Genomic DNA, 20,691 nt, shown 5'->3' with positions numbered 1-20,691 from the left:
ATCTTGGATGTATAGGATTGAGACCTATTTATTGTGAAAATTTTGGTATGTAGGCTAGAAAACCCAATTAGGGTTTGGAGCCCTTAATGGAAAGGCTCCCTTATGTTTTTTATATAAAGGTTAGGTCTCCTCTCATCTCTATATGGTTCATAGCTTACCTCATTGACGGCTATCTTTTGTGAGGAGCATGGAAAGAAAGATCCAGCCGCTATTATTTTAGATGATTGAAGAATCGTATTTAATATGTCTTCCGCAGGTATATCTCTCAAACTTAAATACGGTGTTATTGTGATTCTAAATCTTAGCATGTTATTATTTATGATTAATATCATATTGCAACTGCGTGTGGTAGTATACAATGTAAAGGAGATAGCAGCAGTCTAGTGAAGCATCTTATGAAGTTTGGATTGACCCTTATTTATTTGCTGCAGAGATCGGTAGGGCTGAATTATTGTCATTGTGATGAGGGGATCAGATCGTAAGCACATTAAATAATTAGCTATCATCGATGATACATCGTTTCTTTATTCTCTTGACTCCAATTTGAACAGCTGACATCCTGTTGGGTCCGGTGGCAGTAGCCATGGAAGGCAAGGCAGTAGTCACCGAAGCAACGATGGAATCCTCAAATATGTCATTACCCTTGTATCATTCTTAACAGATCAGACATGCTGTTTGTTTGGTTGTGGCCTACATTGCATCAAGTTAGATCTGGAAGTCATAGTCGACGCCGCCATCATTATAGACAGGTCTGTGGAAGATCAGATGTCCTGTTATTATTCCTTAATGGCAGTTTCCGAAGAAGGTTTCTTAAGAGCATGAAGGCATGTGGGGTGGCTGAGGAGGCTTCAGAGTTGGCCGGTGAGCCACATGAAGGACAAATTTTGGTGGGGGTAAGTCACGTAATGTGGTTGCAATGTTCTGCTTGTGTTTGAAGAATGGGAGCCAATTTCTGTAATTAGTAAATGTAACAAGTCAGTCTAAATTTAAGGCTTTTTGCTGACAGCTTATGAACATCATGTCATTCTCCAATTAAGAGCTTTTGGACTATGGAGTGAGGAAATCCATGCAACAAGCTCGCCTGAAAGAGAGGAGCTTTACCTTCAGTTATTCCTTGTGCTGAAGTCTATTCTAGGAAGTAATTCCTTGTTTTTCTAATCTATTCTCTTAGCAAGACCCCACTGCCCTGACTTCTCTCTTGAAGACCTATATGCCATATATTGCATGAAAAATCAAGACATCAGTACCATATGGTCCGTAAAAATTTCTTAAGCTCCACAAATAAGTGGCGATCCCTGGTTATTTGAAGAAAATCAGACATGAACTAGGGCAAAAGGACTGGGACGTGTGGCAGCGAAACATCCATTACGAGTATTCTATTAATAATCTCACTCGATTCGAATTATGCAGTGCTAGATATTTTAATGCTCAAAAAAATTATAATCAATTTCTATTTGGGGTTTTGGTTCTCAGACATCTCATCCGTGTCAAGGTTATTGATACAAGAGCAAAGAATTTTAATTTTGCCTTAATTAAAGACTGAGATCACGTAGGTGCTATTAAAATAGATTGGATTTCAGCTGATTAAAACCTCATGGACAGTGCTGTCACAAAGACAGTTCATAAAATTCATACTGTCGAAGACCCATATTATCTCACATGCACCCTAAAATGGCTGGTGCACCTCGTACACCATATTATTCACATTAAATGAAAAGCCCACTTGAAGAATGGAGTATAAGTATTTGTGGCTTATCTTGAAAGCAGCTTTAGCTTGCATGCATTTATATATATATCCTTAAGAGTTATAAAAGACATAAAATATTCTTAAGAATTATAAAAGTAAGAATATTTTTTGTCAAAAAAAAAGGATAGATTGATAACCTACCATAATAGAAAGTAGATAGATTATCAATCCCCATATATATATATATATATATATATATATATATATATATATATATATATATATATATATATATATATATATATATATATATATATATATATATATATATATATCCTGATAATAAATTTGCCAAGCTATTATTTATCTTGTGGATGTAAACAACATAAAAGATTATTGCAGGGATGGTCGCATAATAAATGAAAAATTAAAAAAAGAAAGTTAGCATTGAATGGAGACGAACACGTAAGATAGAGCTGGACTGGATGGATAAGGTATATATTTTAATTAAATACAAAACGTCACGATTTAGCCGTGCCCGACTCTTACTTTGATGCAGAAATCTAGAAGTCACAAAAACGTGCCACCATTTCGTCAAATGTCGAGCGAGGAGTCAGTCTTACCTCGCCGTCACCTGCCTGCCTTTTTTTTTTTTTTTCCAAGCGAAAAGTATACGTTATAAAACGCCTTCTTTCAGAACTTTCCAGCTGTCAATATGATGTGGGGCCACATCCGCATGAGCCACATAACTCCATCTTGACACCTTACGTGTCCAGTTCACGTCGCTTAGAATTGTCCCTCTCAATTGTGACATTGAAAAGCTAAGCCCATGCTCATACCCTGTCTTTTTGATGAAACCATGCTCATGCCCTGTCGGAGATATCGTTTGCCCAATTCCATCAACACGTCCGTTGGAACCCTAAACGGCAACCGACCAGCCTCAATAAAGACAACAATAATAGCTCACCTGTTTGGAGAATGTTACGTTCTTTTTACTCCATTGATCTTAATTCACCTCAGATGAATTATGGGCAATGACTATTCCTATTGGAATGTGGCCCACTCCAATGAATTCTACATCATTGCAAAATTTTTAGATCAAGGATCATAGGTACGATGGTGAGAATTGTTGAAATGCATCAATGATGTTTCGGTACTTATCAGAGATGTTGGTAGAAAGAATTCTTACTATTCCTATTCCTAAGGAAGATAGTGCAGATAAACTAGGATGGGCTCGGGCTCGGACTCTGGCTCGGTACCGAGCTCTGTATTGGGCTCGAGCTCAGATTTACTTGGCAAAGCAAAAGCTCAGGCTTGAGCTTGTAAAGCTCATTTCAATTACGAGCTCAAGCCCAAACCCGAGCTCGGGCTCAGCGCGCTAGGAAGATGGTGGAGGAGGCCGGAACGGAGGAAGAGGTCGAGATCATGGAGGTAGAGGGAGAGGGTGGAGGCAGCGATGTCGAGGTCGCTCTGGAGGAGGAGCTTGCCGGCGGGGAGGGAGGGGTCGAGGCAGCGGGTGGAGAGGGAGTGGAGGGGAGGGAGGAGGTCGACGAAGAGGGGATTCGCCGGCCAGTGGGGGGAACGGGCGGCGTCGGCGAGGGAGGATTGGAGGAGGGATAGCTTGGAATGGAGGAGCTGCCACCGACCGACAAAGGACTTGACGGAGAGGGCAGCGACGAGGAGGATGGGGAGGAGGCGATGGAGGATATGGTCGAGGGTCAAGGCAAGCGTGGCGATGGCGGCGGTGGACGACGGAGGAGGAGAGGGGGAGTCATGGGTTGAGGGCCAAGCAGGCTCCGGAAGAAGGGGTGAGCAAGGGGAGAAGCATGGATGGAAAATAAGGAGGTGGTTAGTGGTAGGGGTTGATAAGATGGAATGGACGGAGAGGATTGCTTGCAAGGGAAGGAAATGAAAGGGATGGTAGGGGCGCCTGGTTTTCTGACAGTAGTCGGGATGGAATAAAAGCAAAGCAACGCGGGTTCGCGGAGGATGGCCTGTTTGGGCTTGTGAGCTGCTCGAGCTCAAGTTTAAACGAGCCTCATTTTGGGCTTGGGTTCGGGCTCGTTTGACTAATGAGCGAGCTTGAGTCGAACTTTTACCGAGCCGAATCCGAGCAGCTTGGCTTATTAATAGGCCTAATGGAACCTTTCATCTGAATTGTCGATCAGAGTTGCTGATTTTGATAAATTTTTTATTAAAAGCATTGGTTGGATATGGAGGGTTGGCATTCATACCAAGATTGCTCTATTTTTGTAGAAATTAGTATGAAATCGACTTTCATATGACAACATTTTGTACCACCATAGCTTACGTATTTCTGATCATTGTAACCTATGCCATGATTTAGAGGAATTTGTTCTCATGTTATTTTACATTGTAGTTTGGCTTCCTAGATGTGCCGATTTTTAATGCTTTGACTATCTCTATATTTTCTCTTGATACTTTTTTTCTAGATTATTAAAGAGAGATGAAAGGACAACCAGTGTTCAAAGGCAGTATTGATGTTTTATATCCAGTGTTCAAAGGCAGTATTGATGTTTTATACCGCATGACAAATTTGGATGGCCAAAAATGATCGCATGTTATTATTCGGAGTCCCAGAGTGATTCCTACAAGAGGTTCAAACCGCATTGGAGTACATTAATTGCTACTGCCTTGAAGGAAACATTGATAGTTGGGAAAAACTATGGCTCTTCTTTCACAGGTTATGTATCCCCTCGGAGGATCGACTTCACTTAGGAGTCACTACCTTTTAGTTTCTTCAAGATTAACTTTAAATAGTGGTATGAGTTAGTTTTATTATTAGACATACGAGTGGTGCTTTTGTTATGGCAGGCGAAGTTAGATTAATTGATACTACAGTTTTTATAGTAGAACTTTGTGCCGCATGGAATGGTATCATATGCACTAAAAATTCTATAGGCGACGCATATTATCTTTGGCAGCTGTTAGATGGCTATCTGGATTAGCATCTTCAAAGATCAGTACCCATTTATTACGACAAGATTGTTGGAAAATGGAGAAACTCTACGATCTTTTATAAAGAGACTAACGGCAAAAAAAAAGAGACTAACGGCATCATTACACATCCAAAACTTCGTCCGCAGGCACATCTTACCTTTCCGGTTCCCTCCAAGCCTGGACCTACCAGACATTCTCACACCCTCCTCTCGTCCCGAATCAGACACCAAACGAGTTCCTGAGCCTATGTGGCACCGAACCAATGGCCCAAAATCTCAGGTAACTCCCCAACCTCGATGCCACGTAGGTAGGGAATGCCTGGTGAAATTTCTAGGCTGCGTCGCAGTACTGTTCCCTCGCTCCGACCAAAGATTTGTGTGCCTCCAACTCCCGGGCTCCGTCGCCGCGGCGTTAGGCTCGCATAGGACGAAGGACACCTAACGTGTCGTTCATGCATTGGTAGTCCCAGAATCATTGTTCCACTTTACCCACCAATCAAAGTCCTCCGCTGTTATTGGGCCGACAGCTAAGCTTACGGGGTTCGCATGTCTGCATCCATCTCGTCTCCATTTATCTCTCCCTCCCCTCGCTTTCTTTTTATAGCTCCCGTTCCCTCGATCAATGCGTAAACTCCAACCCCATTCCCTCTCCAAACGTCCCCATTTTTGTTAACCCCTATTTCTCTCCATTGACTCGACTCCAATCGGATTCTCCGCCGAAGGCGGTGTCCGGACCCGGCCCATCAATGGACGGCCGCCACCTCGAGTCCTCCTCCTCGCTCCCCTTCTCCTACGCCCCCCTCCCCTCCGGCGCAGCCGCCGGCGTCCCCGCCGAGAGGCATCGGTCCAACACCCGCCTCCTCTTCCTCGCCGCGGTCGTCTTCTGCCTTCTCGTCCTCGCTGCCTTCCTCTCCGGCGATGGCCGCGACGCCCCTCCCCCCGATCCCTCAGCCGCTTCCTCCCATGTCGCATTCCGCCCTGACTCCCGCGGCCCCTCCGATGGCGTCTCCGAGAAGACCTCCGGCGCCTTCCCGACTCTCCTCTCCGCCACCGCTGGTGACTCTGCTGCCGCCCCCCCGCCCTACCCCTGGACCAACGCCATGCTCGAGTGGCAGCGCACCGGCTTCCATTTCCAGCCTCCCAAGAACTGGATGAACGGTCCTGAGCTCATCTCTCTCCCATTTCCTTTTTATTCGAGAAACAAAAAAAGAACGAGCTTTCTTAATTTCTAACTCCCTTTTTTTTTTTCCCCCGCTTGGTGGTGGAATCTGATGTCTTTCTTCTTCTCTCTTCTTCCCCTCAGATCCCAACGGTAAGCAAAAAAAAAAATAAAATCAAATTGTTGATCATCAAGCATTTGTAAGTTTCCGAAGAGATCCTGAACGTCGGATTTGATCTGATGGTACATACGCAGGGCCGATGTGGCACAAGGGGTGGTATCATCTCTTCTACCAGTATAACCCGGACTCCGTGGTGTGGGGGAACATCACGTGGGGCCACGCCGTGTCACGTGACCTGGTCCACTGGGAGCACCTTCCCCTCGCCATGGTCCCCGACCGCTGGTACGACCTCAGCGGCGTCTGGACCGGCTCCGCCACCATCCTCCCGACCGGCCAAATCATCATGCTCTACACCGGTTCGACCAACGAATCGGCCCAGGTCCAGAACCTGGCCGTGCCAGTCGACCCGTCCGACCCCCTGCTAAAAACCTGGGCCAAGTCCGACTCGAACCCGGTCCTCTTCCCCCCGCCCGGCATCGGCGCCAGGGACTTCCGTGACCCCACCACCGCCTGGTACGACCCGTCGGACGACACGTGGAAGATCGCCATCGGGTCCAAGGATGGGTCCCACGTGGGTATCGTGATCGTGTACAGGACCCGGGATTTCGTCAGCTACGAGCTCGTGCCGGGGCTGTTACATAGGGTGCCGGGGACGGGGATGTGGGAGTGCGTGGATTTTTTTCCGGTGGCTGCGGCGGAGGGGCCGGAGGCGGCGGAGGGGATGGACACGTCGGCGGCGGCGGCGGCGGCGGGGCCCGGGGTGAGGCACGTGCTGAAGGCAAGCATGGACGACGACCGGCACGACTACTATGCCATCGGGACGTACGATGCCGAGACCAACACGTGGCGGCCGGAGGACGAGCGGATGGACGTGGGGATTGGCCTGCGGTACGACTGGGGGAAGTTCTACGCGTCCAAGACGTTCTACGACCCGGCGAGGAGGAGAAGGGTGTTGTGGGGTTGGATCGGCGAGACCGACAGCGAGCGCGCCGATGTTTTGAAGGGCTGGGCTTCGCTTCAGGTATGTCGGTCAACGACTTTTTTCTCCCTCCTTTCTTTGACTTTTTTACACGACAAATATTTTTCGCCGAGACATCAGTTTCCGTGCATGCATGGGAGTTCCCGTGTGCATGTTGGATGATTCATCCACTGTGATAATCTTAGCGTGCTGATGAACAGTAGATGGCTGGCTACACGCTGGATTCCAGGATAGCCAACTAGTCATGCTATTTATTTTTTTTTTTGATCGTTGGTGATAAATATTTATATTTTATACTTAGTAATTTATTGCACCTTGTTTTTACTCTTACTGTTACAGTAGTCTTGAAATTTTCATCAAAGTTCCATCTTAAGCATGACGAACCAACTCGACGGTTGATTTCCATATTGATTGATTGATTGACTTTCGGAACATGCATGCATAGGTAAGCTATGATTTTATAAGGTTAATAAAGCATCATTTTAATAACCAAGGTTTAAAATAATCGGCATTCTAACATTATGATAGCCATCGAGGATCTCTGTTATGCTGTATAATTTTGACTTCTACCAAAATGTTGCATATGTTGACCGCAGCAATTAAAGTGTTGGTCATTATTCAATTTTGTTGATGTTTGACATATTTGCTATGTATTTGGATCAAATATTCCGAATTTAAATTTCTTGACTAATTTAAAATAATTTGTTTATTTGATAAGCAGTGGCTTAGCAAATTACTTTTATTATTTTTTCATCATCTTTTGTTATTTTCTGTAAGATTGGCTAGTAATGGCTGTTAAAATCCATTCCCACAATTATCTGAACCACAGATAAACTAGATAAATAACAGTCATTCTCTATAAAAAAAAGTTTCTAAGGTCAGTTATTTTGAATCAAAATTTATCCATATTTAAACTTTGCTAGTAACACCATGATGTGATAAAAAATCCACTAGATCAAAATCATTAGGAGCCCTAGTTCAGTAAAGTTCAGTATACTTTCTTTTAGTAATAGAGAATGGTGCAAAACTTTCAGGATCATCAAGAAGCTGGCTATTCCCAAGCTATTTGTAAAGCTGTACCATGGCCTTCTTTAATTTTAATTGCATAGGGCCAGTGGCACATTGAAATGGGATCCATAAAATTGGGACCCATATGAAGGAAAACGTGCAGTTCGGTGGTTTTATCATTGCCTGTGCACGAGCAGGAGTGGATGTGGAACCTCAGTGAATGAGTACTTTGTTAGAAGAATTAGGCTATAAAACATAGATATTGGTTCTATAACTAATATAAGCATTAAACTCGATCTTTATTCCAAAAGGTGACAATGTCACCTATGTTTTGGTGTCCTTGAATATCTCAGTTAAGATCGTTATATGCAATACACTTGTCCTTAATCCACATGTCATATACTAGAATCCACCCTGTAATGCATTGTGGGTCACACTAATCCCTTTGTTCATGCGTTACCAAGGATGGGGCCATAGAATTACTTCAGTAGATCTAGGCCGTGAGGTCTATATATAAAGAATCTAGAAAAAACCTGGCCTGACTGTAGTTTGTTGTAGTGAGGATCCATGCTCTCCCATGATTTTAATCTCAAAATATTTAGTGACTTATTCACAGATTATCCATAGCAGCTGAAGTGCATCACCATGTGATAAGATTTACTGTTCACTGGATTCATGAGTTCATTTGTGAACTTAATGATAGATAGGAGGACTTCAATACCCTTCAATTACTTCATAAATATAACACTGCAGGCCATCCCCCGAACGGTGCTTTTTGATACCAAAACCAGAAGCAACCTGCTCCAATGGCCTGTGGAGGAGGTGGAGAGATTAAGGATGAGCAGCAAGAACTTCAGTGGCATCGTCATTGACTCTGGATCAGTGCTCTCCCTTAACATCACCAGAGCCACACAGGTAGCTCAGAAGCAAGAAGGGCATTTTGGTCATTTCATCTTTTTCGCCGCTATGACACTCTAATGGTAATTAACTGAGAACCAATTATTAACTTCTTGTTTCTGTTGCAGCTAGATATAGAGGCTGTATTTGAGATTGAGGGGGAAGCATTGGCAATGACAGTCGAGGCCGATGTAGGGTACAACTGCAGCACGAGCGGTGGGGCTGCTGAGAGGGGCATGCTTGGACCATTTGGCTTGCTCGTCTTAGCTAATGAGAGGCTGTCGGAGCAGACTGCAGTCTACTTCTACATTGCAAGGGGAACAGATGGCAACCTTCGCACTCATATCTGCCATGATGAATTAAGGTTTAGAATCCTTGATCTTCTTCTTCTTGTCTTACAATTATCTTTATAAACTATAAAAATTAGGAGAGACAAGGCATTCCTTATCTTATTCAACATTAAAAGGTTGTGATCCTCAAAGATGGATCTTGATAGAGATTGTAGGATTCAGGCTCTCATCCTACCCACATTCCTAGATCTGCCTCCTTTCCCTTTTCATTTTGAGAAATGAATGATACGGTGCATTAGGTGAACATGAAGTTATGGTCCACCAGTCCTTGCAGCTCATTTCTCATCAAATAATGACCGACTGCCTTCTATTTATCGTACATGTAATAAGCTATTAAGATTTACTAAATGAGAATCCAATGATGGTTGATTGCCCTTGATTTTTTTCCCCTCCAATGCTCCTATGTCCTTAACACTACAAGCATGTTCCATGCATGAACATGTTTTCTCTTTCCCTCCTATATGTAAGCTGCATTATGAGAATTCGAGTTAACAAGGGCTAAGTTAGGAATTTCCAAGAGTTAGGTTATCTCTTCTTAAGGAGGTTAACTAATCTTGTGATTGATGGATGGCAAAATTAAGTTTAAAGTTTAAGTAGCTTCTTCCTGCTCTGCCAGCATAACATTCCCATCAAGACCAATGGCAATGCTTGCATTTAGTTACTAAAACAAATGAAAAATCCATCAACCCACATTGCTGATCTGCCCTTTTATTTAATGATGGTGCCCTTTGTACCACTCTTCAGGCTAAACATCTCTCTCTCTCTCTCTATAGTTTTATTGTAGTTTTATGCATGCATATGCATGTCCATGATACATAGATTTCAAACTAGTGGCTACATGGCTTTGTGAAAGTTGATGCCATGTCATAAACTCTGTTTTCTTTTGCCTACAGGTTTTCTGATAGTGCTATCCATTCTACATAGGTTATGCATCAATTTGGAACACTGGTTTGTGGAACTTAATATCATGCAATATGCTCAAATGTAGGTCATCCAGGGCAAATGACATTATCAAGAGAGTAGTCGGGAGCACAGTTCCGGTGCTCGACGGTGAAAGGTTGTCCGTGAGAATACTGGTAAGTCGACGTTCGAGGACTTATCTTCTATATTATCCTTTAATTATAAGGAAGATCACACCCCCCAATTAAAAAAAGAGAGATGAATCACATTATTTTCTAGAAGCAGGAGGGCAGTGCCTGAATGAAAGAATCACTTTATCATGAATTAAAACTCAGCAAGCAGGGGGATAGTTTGGTGAGAGAAGAAATTATAATTGGTAAATCTCTTTCTAATGATGCCTTGAACTTTTAGTCCATACTGGAAGGTGAGTCATTCACAATACAATATTACATGTGACCTGCCCTTAAATATCCAATAGATCATTAATTAGTTTTATCAAATTTGTGCAAACAAATCATGTTCTTCCATCTTTATCACTTTGTGATATCTATAAAGACATCGATTTAGAGGTTAAGGTATGATCTTTTGTCATGTTCAAAAAATAAATAAATAAATAAATAAATAAATAATTTGCATGCTCAGATATAAATTTATCTTTTTTTGCTTATACTTTTAGATAAGAAGACAGGAGAGTTCATAAACAACGAATGCAGAGTTTACATATAAATTTTAGATTATATTATATGGGCAACATTTATTAATAAAAAAATTCTCAAAATTCAGTCACTAAATTCTTGCAGTGCATGGAGATATTTCTAGAGGAAAACAAGAGAGATTTATTATGATGATTGCATTCATGAAAGAAATGGAAGAATATTTACTACGATCAAGTTCAGATATCTTTTTCTTGAACATATGATCAAGTTCAAATGTCTCTAGATAGATTAATACTTCAACAATATCTGCAACTTGGATAGAGTATGAATGGAATGTGATTTTTTCCCAGGTGGATCACTCTATTGTTGAGAGCTTTGCTCAAGGAGGGAGGACATGCATCACCTCTCGCGTCTACCCGACTGAAGCGATCTACAGTGCAACAAAAGCCTTCCTATTCAACAATGGCACCGGTGCTTCAGTGATTGCAAGATCTCTCACCATATGGGAGATGGACTCGACATTCGATCACCCCTACTCCACCCAAGTTTAGGCATTAATTTATACTCTTGGTCTCCTTTACCCCTCGACCATATTAAGTTTTTTTTTTCATCCAACCCAATAACCTCTTATTTCCCATTTCTGCCCTTTCGATTATATGTATTTCTACATCATTCATTATCAAGCTCATTGTTGAGCTGAGTTCAATTCCATTGGAAGGATGTTTCGAGTAATTTTTTTTAAGAAAAAAAATTTTATCTGTGAGCTCTTTCTATTGTGTGTCACTTTTTTGCTATAGAAAGATTGATAAAATAGTCTTGTTGTTCGAAACAAATATAGCTAGCTGATAGGGCCAATAGCTTTACTGAGACGATGATCGGTAGCTGGTCCTAGTAGATGATCAGCAATATTGGGATTGAGACATGGCCTAGACTCCTACAAGAGGCAGCGTCGGAGAATTTTCTGCAATGGGGGAATGCCTAATGGAGCAATGCCATGTGGAGGTTGAAAGGCCATGAGTCATGAACTCTTTTTGTTAGAGAAGAGCAATTATGATATCCGAAGAATAAGCATGGGCTAACTCCGTGCTAGTAGCCATAGCAAGGCAATGGCTAAAAAACTCAGAGTTGCCTTGGGCACTTATCAACCAAATCGAGATTACTCAGAAAGAAATAAAAGAAACATGGGAAGAGGAGACCAGAGATAAAAAGTTCGAGTGCATCAGCTGCCGTCTATGGTCGGCTCCTTTGTACCTTCTCTCAAACCCCAACTCCCGTCTTTTTCCTCTCCATCTCTCGTCACCAACCAACCACATTTTGAGGAGAAAGTGGGCCCCTAATTATCCTAAACTTCTGCCTTCCGGCACTAATTTTTCCCATTTTATATTCCCGCCAAAGTGAACATTCTTAAGCTTAAAAATAAGTAGACCGTTGGAACTTCTACATGGCGATGCTGCCCTCGAAAGTTCGAACTATTTTCATCTTTTTGTTCATTTTATGCAGGTGGGCGTCAGTGATCTCGCTATTGGCCGCCGTAAGTCATCCCCCTAGAAAATAGAAGGCTGGGTACTGTGGTGCTTGTTTTGCACCATTGAAAATCGTACATGCCAGAATAGCCCCTATATCATTCATCTAAGATGATAGATAATTGTGTTGAGATAAGTAGATATCATCCATCTTCTGAAATGAGCGACGATATGGCAGATATTCAAGCACATATAGCTTTCTGCAGTGCAAAATAAAAATCGTCGAGTATAAAATAGAAAAACTTCTACACCATCACGAACCCTAGTCCTCTCTTCGCAAAAGGAAGCAAGAATCGAAATTAGATTTTGCTATGACCATCTATGTGCTTATGTGGTAATATGCAATGCTAAATGCCATAATTGAATGGTTGAGAGCTAAATGATAGCTTAGGTCGGCCTTGTACAATTTATACCGACAACTTTGGCCCAATATGTTAGCAATAAATCACCTAAATAAACAAATGAATCTAAAATTACAATTAATAGAAACACTTAAAAGGAATAATATATATATCTATATATTATTAGGTGTCAAAATAAATCTATTTTAGCACAATAGAAATTTATTCTAGCACAAAATAAATTTATTCATTTAATGGATTTAAATCATGAAATTGTAAATCCTACAGATCTACTAATATTAAATAAATTGTAAATCCTACAGATCTACTAATATTAAATTTAAAATGAAAGTAAGAGAAAATAGCCTGATTGAAGGCAGACCGAAGCGCGTAGATGCTGTCCCAAAAATATGTTTGCCCCTACATACAGGTCTCCTGGCAATCCTCCTCGGAGATACGACAACCTTAAATTTCTTCTTCGGTACATCTCGAAAGAAGCCAAATCGAACCCGATCGGACATGCAGATCCAGCAAAGAACAAAATAAAAGAAATAAAATAAAATATAAAAGAGCAAGAATAAAAATCACAAGTGGCTAGGAGGAGGAAAAACTTTTCTCCAGATTTTTTTCAATATTTTTCTCTAATTTTTCGTATCTCAAAAGGATGAAAAACGAGGTATTTATAGGGATTTTAGTGTAGGGGTATATAGGTAATTTTACGGACCCGCCCGTGCTCTTCACGCGGATGCTGGCAATGTGCGCCAGTTGGCGCCCGCTGGCGCGCTCCCATTTATTCCCCAAAAAAATGCCCAATGGGCATTTTCAATTTCAAGCGCGCACGCGGCCCAAGAAGACCACGTGTCCCATTTAAATTAATTTTTAAATAATTTTAAAATCAAAACAAAATGCTGGATATCTTATATTATGTAATAGGTATAGGTATCTTTCGATTTGAACCTTCACTTAGTGACAATTGATTACATTTATGGAGCCAAAGTGGTCTTAACATTAAACTTCGGTCCATAGTTCAGAATAAATCAACAACACACATAATATAGCCCGATCTGGGTTTTAAGCGGGTTGCGCTAATATGGTCATGCGCATGTATCTTTCATGTGCTTTTTAGAGAATCACCCATTTTTCATGATCATGGCCTCACGACTGCACATATAGGTGAGTCCTAATAAGAAAGCTAGCAAGGAAGCTCCTGCCTCTTGGGTCTCAGACTCATTAAGAGTTATATAAACAAACTCATCCTACTGCTTGTTTTTATGAGCACCAGCATCATAGGGATGAGAAAAACATAAAATAGTGCTCCTCTTAGTCATACTCCGATTTATTTCTACCCATTGAACCTTTTAAGGTTGGGTTTCCACCGTGGTGATCTATCTTTATGGGCTAAGCTTCATCCCCCTTGACGACTCTAAAACCACTATTCTAGATAAACCTTTTGTAAGCTGATCAGCCAAATTATTTTCTGATTTTACAAAATTCAGAGCAATAACGTTATTTTTCAATTTATATCTTAATGATTTATGATGCACTTTTAAGTGCCTGTTCATTTTTACATTGGTATTTTCTTGGTTGTACTTATCTATTGCAGATTTACAATCACAATGTAAGGAGACAAGTGGTAAAGGTGACTCATCTATAGGAAAGTCTATTAGTAGATCTCTGAGCTACTCAGTCTCAGTGCTAGTGGTGTCCAAGGCAATTAGTTCAGACTCCATGGTACTCCTAGATATCAAGATTTGTTTGGTGGATTTCCAAGACACAGCAGCACCTCCTAGGAGAAAGACATATCTTGTGGTAGATTTAACATCTAAGGTATCACTGATCCAGTTGGTATCACTATAGCCTTCTAGAATAGTAGAAAACCCACTAAAGTGCAAACTATAGGACTTGGTACCCTTAAGATACCTAAGGATCCTCTTTAATGCTGTCCATTGATCTCTATTTGGATTAACAGTATATCTACTAAGTCTATTTACAGCATATGCTATGTCTGGCCGGTGTAGTTTACTAAGAATCCTAGTAAGCCTATGATTTGAGCATATAGCTTTGAAGGATAGGAATTTCTAAGTTCTTCTTAAGATGTGTAGAGGGATCAAAGGGAGTAGAGACAGACTGACAATCGGAATAATTAAATTTATTGAGTATCTTGTCAACATAATGACTCTGGGATAACTCAATTCTATTTATACTTCTAATTATTTTGGTACTTAAAATTAAGTCAACTTGTCTCAAGTTTTTTATATTAAACTTATGACTTAAGAATTGTTTTACTTCATCAACTATCTGAAGATCTGTTCCAAAGATTGGTATATCATCTACATAGAGGCACAAGATCACAAATTTGTATCCAACTCTCTTATGATATACATATTCATCTGTGCTATTGATTTCAAATCCAAATGTCATTACGGTTTGTGGAGTGATTGATTATAACCCTATTTGATTTTGATGAGCTCAAAGCATTTGAGTATATCTTATGTTTACTAATGAATTCAATCTAGTGTTTCAGTGACATCTTAGTAAATTTATGGTCAAGTGTCTCTAGATTTGGTTCAAGACAATTTGGATAAGTTAAGAAGCCTATATGAACCAAAGTCTGAGACTCGAGTCGACTCCGGAATATTACGAGTCGACTCCAAGCGTATCAGAGGCACTGGCACAGGCTCGAGTCGACTCCTATGCATTACGAGTCGACTCCGACTGAGAACAAACAGACGAACAGAAAGGTACAACTCAAAACCTGTCAGCGAGTCGACTCCTGAAGAGCGCGAGTCGACTCCGATGCTTGCCGAGTCGACTCCAGGCTAGTATGAGTCGACTCCAGGGAGTCACAGACAGAAAGTCAGAGAAGGTATTTTAGACCCTGAGAGCCGAGTCGACTCCTGAGGAATGCGAGTCGACTCCGATGGTTGGCAGGTCGACTCCAAAGGAAGCAAGAGTCGACTCTCAGTGTAATACAAGGCAAAAGTCAGAGAGCAACTCTCGGACACTGAGGGCCGAGTCGACTCCCGCAAAGGCCGAGTCGACTCCGAGACAGCGCGACCCCAAAAAGACATAAGACAGTATTTTTGTCTCTGAGACGCGAGTCGACTCCAAGAAAGTTTGAGTCGACTCCAAGATAGCGCTACTCCAAAAAGACAGAAGACTGTTTTTCGGATACTGAGAGCCGGGTCGACTCCGGAACAGTTCGAGTCGACTCCAAGACTGCACGAGCCAAAAGACAGAAGATCGGGAGTTCGGGCTCTGAGCGCCGAGTCGACTCCCAGAATTCACGAGTCGACTCGAGTGAGCCAAGTTGAAGAATACATCTATGAATTCCTTGGGATGAGTCGACTCCAAAAGTGCCAGGTCAGCTCCAGACTTTGGGGAGTCGACTCCAGGATAAGTCGAGTCGACTCCCAGTCGAGAAGACCACTTTAATTCAAATCCGGAACAGTTGCCGAGCCGACTCCAGAAAAGCATGAGTCGACTCCTACTACAGCCGAGTCGACTCCAGATCGCGCGAGTCGACTCCGATCCCAACGGACACATTGTCAGGATGTGCAGAATGTGCAGAACGGCTAGTAAAGTGTGTCTAACGGCTAGTTTCCGATGGAAATGGCTTAAATAGCCACAGAGAACTGTAGCAAGGTAGAGAAGTAACATTCCTTTCAAAGAAAACATAATAACTTCATCTGCCAAAGAGATTTCAACGAAAAAAAAGGAAGAGAGCCATTAACTCCATTCAACCTACTCTTCCCAGCATTAAAGAAGTCTCCATCTGCCTTCAAGTCTTCAAGACATTTAAGAGGAGACCCAGAGTTCAAGAAGCCCTCCTCCTCATCGTCATAAAATAGTTTGAGGGCTCTTAACTTCTCTATTGTGTATATTGCTGAATATTTGCTTTCCTAGAAGCTGTACTTTTTCTCTTTGTTCTTTCTTTCCATTTGGTTCTTACTTGATTTAATCAGGGGATTGAATCAAGGGTATATAGATTTGTTGGTGAGCCTAGGTTGAAACCAACGTGTAAGGATTCGATTGTGATCCCAGAAAAACAATCGGGGTGGTTCTAGTCGGTGAGCCTGGAAAAACCGACCGAGTTCGTTGTGACCTCGTAAAACAACAAGTTTGGTTGTGAGCTTGTAAAACAACTGGCTGTAATCCGAGGAGTTATAGTGAATTCCCAAGTGAGGCTTGGGGAGTGGACGTAGGAGCGAGGGTTAGCTCCGAACCACTATAAAATCATTGTGTTTGTGATTGCATTTGTCTCTCTTACTTTCATTTCATTCACTGCACATAGCATCTAATTAATTAACTTGCAAAAAGGATTAATTAGTATCTTACAAACCATTTAATTGTAATAATTAATTTAAAACCCAATTCACCTCTCCCTCTTGGGTTGTCTAACTGGGCAACAAGTGGTATCAGAGCAGGAACTCTATTACCCAGAGAGTAAAAGATCAAAATGACAACCCCATTTGGATCTTCCCACATTGAGGGCCAGTCCACCCAAAGACCCCCATTCTTCAATGGATCCGACTACTCATATTGGAAGGCTAGGATGAGAATATTTATCCAAGCTCAAGACTATGAGATGTGGACCATTATACTAAATAGACCATACATCCCATCCATTTATGTAGAGGGTGTCACTGTACCCAAACTTGAAAAGGATTGGGATGACAATGACATTAGGAAGGCACAACTCAATGCCAAAGCATTGAATGTGCTTTACTGTGCATTAGATAGAAATGAATTCAATAGAGTCTCTACTTGCAATTCTGCAAAAGAGATTTGGGATAGACTTGAAGTGACCCACGAGGGCACGAATCAAGTCAAAGAATCCAAAATAAATATATTAGTTCATAAGTATGAATTATTTAAGATGGATTCTAACGAAACAATCACTTGCATGTTCACTAGATTTACTGACATTGTCAATGGCCTAAAAAGCCTTGGCAAAAATTATACTAACAGTGAGCTTGTCAGGAAGATTCTTCGCTGTCTACCAAGGTCATGGGAAGCCAAGGTGACGGCAATCCAAGAAGCCAAGGACTTGAACAAGCTTTCACTTGAGGAGCTTCTTGGATCCCTGATGACGCATGAGCTCACAATGAAACAACACAGCGAAGAAGAATCCTCTCATAAGAAAAAGGTAATAGCTCTCAAATCTACTTCTTCTAACAAAGATTTATCTTGCAGTAGCAGCAGTGAAAAAGAAGATCTTGAGGGAGATGATGATGAGGCTTTTCTCGTGCGCAAGTTCAGAAAATTCATCAACCGAAAGATGTCCTTTCATCAAAGGAGAGGCCCCTCAAGTTCCTATCACAAGGACAAAGGTAAGGAAAGGGAAAATGAGGGAATCGGATGCTACGAATGTAAGAAGCCAGGACACTTCAGAGCGGACTGTCCTTTGCTCAAGAAGGCCAGCAAGCACAAGAAAAAGAAAGTCCTCGTCTCCACCCTTTCGGACTCCGATACATCATCTTCATCGTCGGATGAGGAACAAGAAGAAAAGGCCAATTTCTGCTTCATGGCAAATGAAAATGAGGTAACATCCGAAACGCATCTAGATTTTATCCTTGATGAATTGTATGATGCATTCAATGAATTAATGGTTGAATATAAGGCTATAAATCTTAAGAATAAAGAGCTAAAACTAGCCAATCAATCTCACCTCCACAAATACGATAAATTAGTTAAGGATAAGGACTTTATCACTAAAGAAAATGTAGAACTTAAAACAAGAAATCAATTGTTGATTAAAAAAACTAATACCTTAACTAAGGATAATGAAAAACTGACTAAGGAAATTTTAGAACTTAAAAACGATAAACAAACTGTTGCTGGTGGTCCAAACCGAGAACGATTGACACGACGGTGTGAACGGGGTTCCGCCTGAGTTGTCTTGGTTGGTGCTGGTTGCGCTCCACCTTCCGCCAAGGAACCTGCAAACAAGCCTTGCACCACCACCAGGGTGGTGATGGCCCTCCGACGGTCAAGTCAGAGGAGATTGGAGGAGGAGAGATGATAATCACAAGTGGAAGAGAGTGCTCTGGGAGGTATTGCTTACCCCCCCCTTCTCCCCCCAGCCGCATATATACCTGGCTGGGAGGTCTCTCAGGGGGGTTTGTCGTCGTGGGGCACGATAGAATGGCCACTGACATGGCCGTTACGGGGCGTCGTGGAGCAGCGCCGGGTACGGTCATGGCAGGGCGTAGTGGAGCTCCGCTTTGTACGGTTGATACAGGAGATCGTGGGCAGCATCGGGTACAGCCGTTGCAGGGAGTAGTGGAGCAGGAGGCCGCGGCGTGCCTCTGGAGAATAGCCTGTCGTTATCAAAAGATCTCCGACTCGGGGTCTGAATGCTGGATCATAGGGCAGCCGACCCGGGGTCGGGCTGCGAAGCCGGGGAGGTCCGACTCGGGGTCGGAGTGCTGGATCATAGGGCAGCCGACCCGGGGTCGGGCTGCGAAGCCGGGGAGGTCCGACTCGGGGTCGGAGTGCTGGATCATAGGGCAGCCGACCCGGGGTCGGGCTGCGGAGCCGAGGAGGTCCGACTCGGGGTCGGAGTGCTGGATCATAGGGCAGCTGTAGCTTTCCTGGATACGCGTGCCGATCACGTGGGGCATGGCGGCTCAATTCCCCCATAACAGTAGCCCCCCGCTTCCGAGCCTGGAACCAGAAGGGGAACAGGTGAAGGGAGTGATGTTTCGAGATTGCCGCCATCCTTCGGAGAGGCGCGCGTGCTTCAAGCTTCCCGCCTTCTTTATGGCGTATGGCGGTTGCTGCTGACCTGGCAACCTGAGGATTTCGGCGGACATCCTTCCTTAATGGTGTCGATTCGCCTTTGGGGTGCGAGCGACCCTTCGGCGGCCAGGCGTCTTCTGGCGTCATCGAGGTGTCACTTGCCCTTTCGCCTATTTAATCGGGGGCCCTCCCCCGTCCGTCTTCTTCTTTACGGACATTTTCGAGTTTCTCCTTTGCGCTACCATTGTTGCCGCCGAAACGTTCGCTTGCTTTTCCTTTGACGCTCTCGGAGCCGTTCTTCCTCCTCTTCAAGTGAGTTTCCCACTCTTCTACTTTGAGCTCTTCATACTTTTTCTTTTTGTACTAGTGCACCCCAGTCGTTCCGGCCTTTCCCTCCTTCTTGACCCCGTCCTGACCGTAGATTGGCCATTAGGGATGGGCGAAGTGGGAGCAGATAGCATCAAGTCAAAACTGGTCGCCGAGGACTTAGACGGATTTGTGGCTCGGTACCACCTTCCCGAGGCCTGCAATGTCACGCTCCCAGGGCCTGAGGAGAGGATGTCTCATCCTCCTCGAGGGAAGATCGCCATCAATGAGGGCATCCTCCAGGCCGGGTTCCGCTTTCCCCCTTCAGACCTAGTCTTACAGGTGCTCCGGGGTTTAGGAATGGCACCGACACAACTGGTGCCGAACTCGTGGCGTGCTCTGACGGTCTTCCAGGTTCTCTGTCGCTTGCATGCGATTCCCGCCACCTTGAACGTTTTCTGGGAGCTCTACGGCCTGAGCGGCCACCCCCAGGACAAAGGGTGGTGGTGCTTCGCAGCGCGGCGAGGGTGCGGCCTTGTCAAGGAGGGTCCTACCTCCATTCACCACTGGAAGGAGCGCTTCTTTTTCGTTGATGCAGACCCCTCCTGGGAAATCAGGGCAATCTGGGGGACGCCGGTGAAGTCCCCAATTGGCCTGTCGAAGTTGTCGAGGGAGGAATCCGAGGGCGTCGCCGCCTTGAAGGAGTTGGTCGCCGAGGGCCAGCTTCCCCCGGTGGGCCGCCTTATTTCTGAGGATACCTTGGTGAACGTCGGTTTGAGCTCGGTCCCCACCGACCGTGAGTCCGCCATCGTTTCTTTAGCTCTTTTCTTCTCTTTCGTTCCTTCTTCCTTTCGGTTTCTCAGTCCCTGACCATCCCGTCCTTCTTGCAGAGGTCGACGACGTCATGCGGTCGGTGAAGTCGAAGGCTGTTGGTAGGGCGTCCCTGCTGGAAGCAGTCCGGAGGAGGAAACGAGCTCCTCCGAGCGGGGCCCCACCGGCGAAGAAGTCCCGTAAGGAGATACCTCCGATGCCGACCGACGAGTCCGGGCCCACCGGTCAG

The 20,691-nt window shown here is 43.6% G+C and overlaps 2 protein-coding genes across 2 annotated transcripts; both read left to right on the top strand.

Annotated features, from left to right (window-relative positions):
• The first annotated feature begins 5,393 nt into the window (after window positions 1-5,393).
• On the top strand, window positions 5,394-5,879 carry LOC148702334 (sucrose:sucrose 1-fructosyltransferase-like). The gene has a single exon (XM_088705316.2). The coding sequence runs from the start codon at window positions 5,394-5,396 to the stop codon at window positions 5,877-5,879; it is 486 nt and encodes a 161-aa protein (XP_088561442.2).
• On the top strand, window positions 5,868-11,488 carry LOC103710714 (beta-fructofuranosidase 1). The gene is made up of 6 exons (XM_008796591.5): window positions 5,868-5,959; window positions 6,062-6,948; window positions 8,668-8,829; window positions 8,940-9,175; window positions 10,150-10,237; window positions 11,068-11,488. The coding sequence occupies exons 2-6, from the start codon at window positions 6,067-6,069 to the stop codon at window positions 11,266-11,268; spliced, it is 1,569 nt and encodes a 522-aa protein (XP_008794813.4). The 5' UTR covers window positions 5,868-5,959; window positions 6,062-6,066; the 3' UTR covers window positions 11,269-11,488.
• The last annotated feature ends 9,203 nt before the right edge of the window (window positions 11,489-20,691 follow it).

The sequence above is a fragment of the Phoenix dactylifera genome, chromosome 10 (assembly GCF_051530095.1).
Source record: "Phoenix dactylifera cultivar Ajwa chromosome 10, Ajwa_hap1_PhDact_Kaust_v1.1, whole genome shotgun sequence".
Classification (NCBI taxonomy): Eukaryota; Viridiplantae; Streptophyta; class Magnoliopsida; order Arecales; family Arecaceae; genus Phoenix; species Phoenix dactylifera.
This window is presented reverse-complemented; position numbering and strand designations above follow the sequence as displayed.

Bases quoted from the DNA above. Each gene is read 5' to 3' on its own strand.
- LOC148702334 (XM_088705316.2), top strand. From the start codon at position 5,394: ATGGACGGCCGCCACCTCGAGTCCTCCTCCTCGCTCCCCTTCTCCTAC.
- LOC103710714 (XM_008796591.5), top strand. From the start codon at position 6,067: ATGTGGCACAAGGGGTGGTATCATCTCTTCTACCAGTATAACCCGGAC. The intron at 6,949-8,667 runs GTATGTCGGTCA...ATAACACTGCAG, and splicing joins AGGGCTGGGCTTCGCTTCAG to GCCATCCCCCGAACGGTGCT. The intron at 8,830-8,939 runs GTAGCTCAGAAG...TTTCTGTTGCAG, and splicing joins ACATCACCAGAGCCACACAG to CTAGATATAGAGGCTGTATT.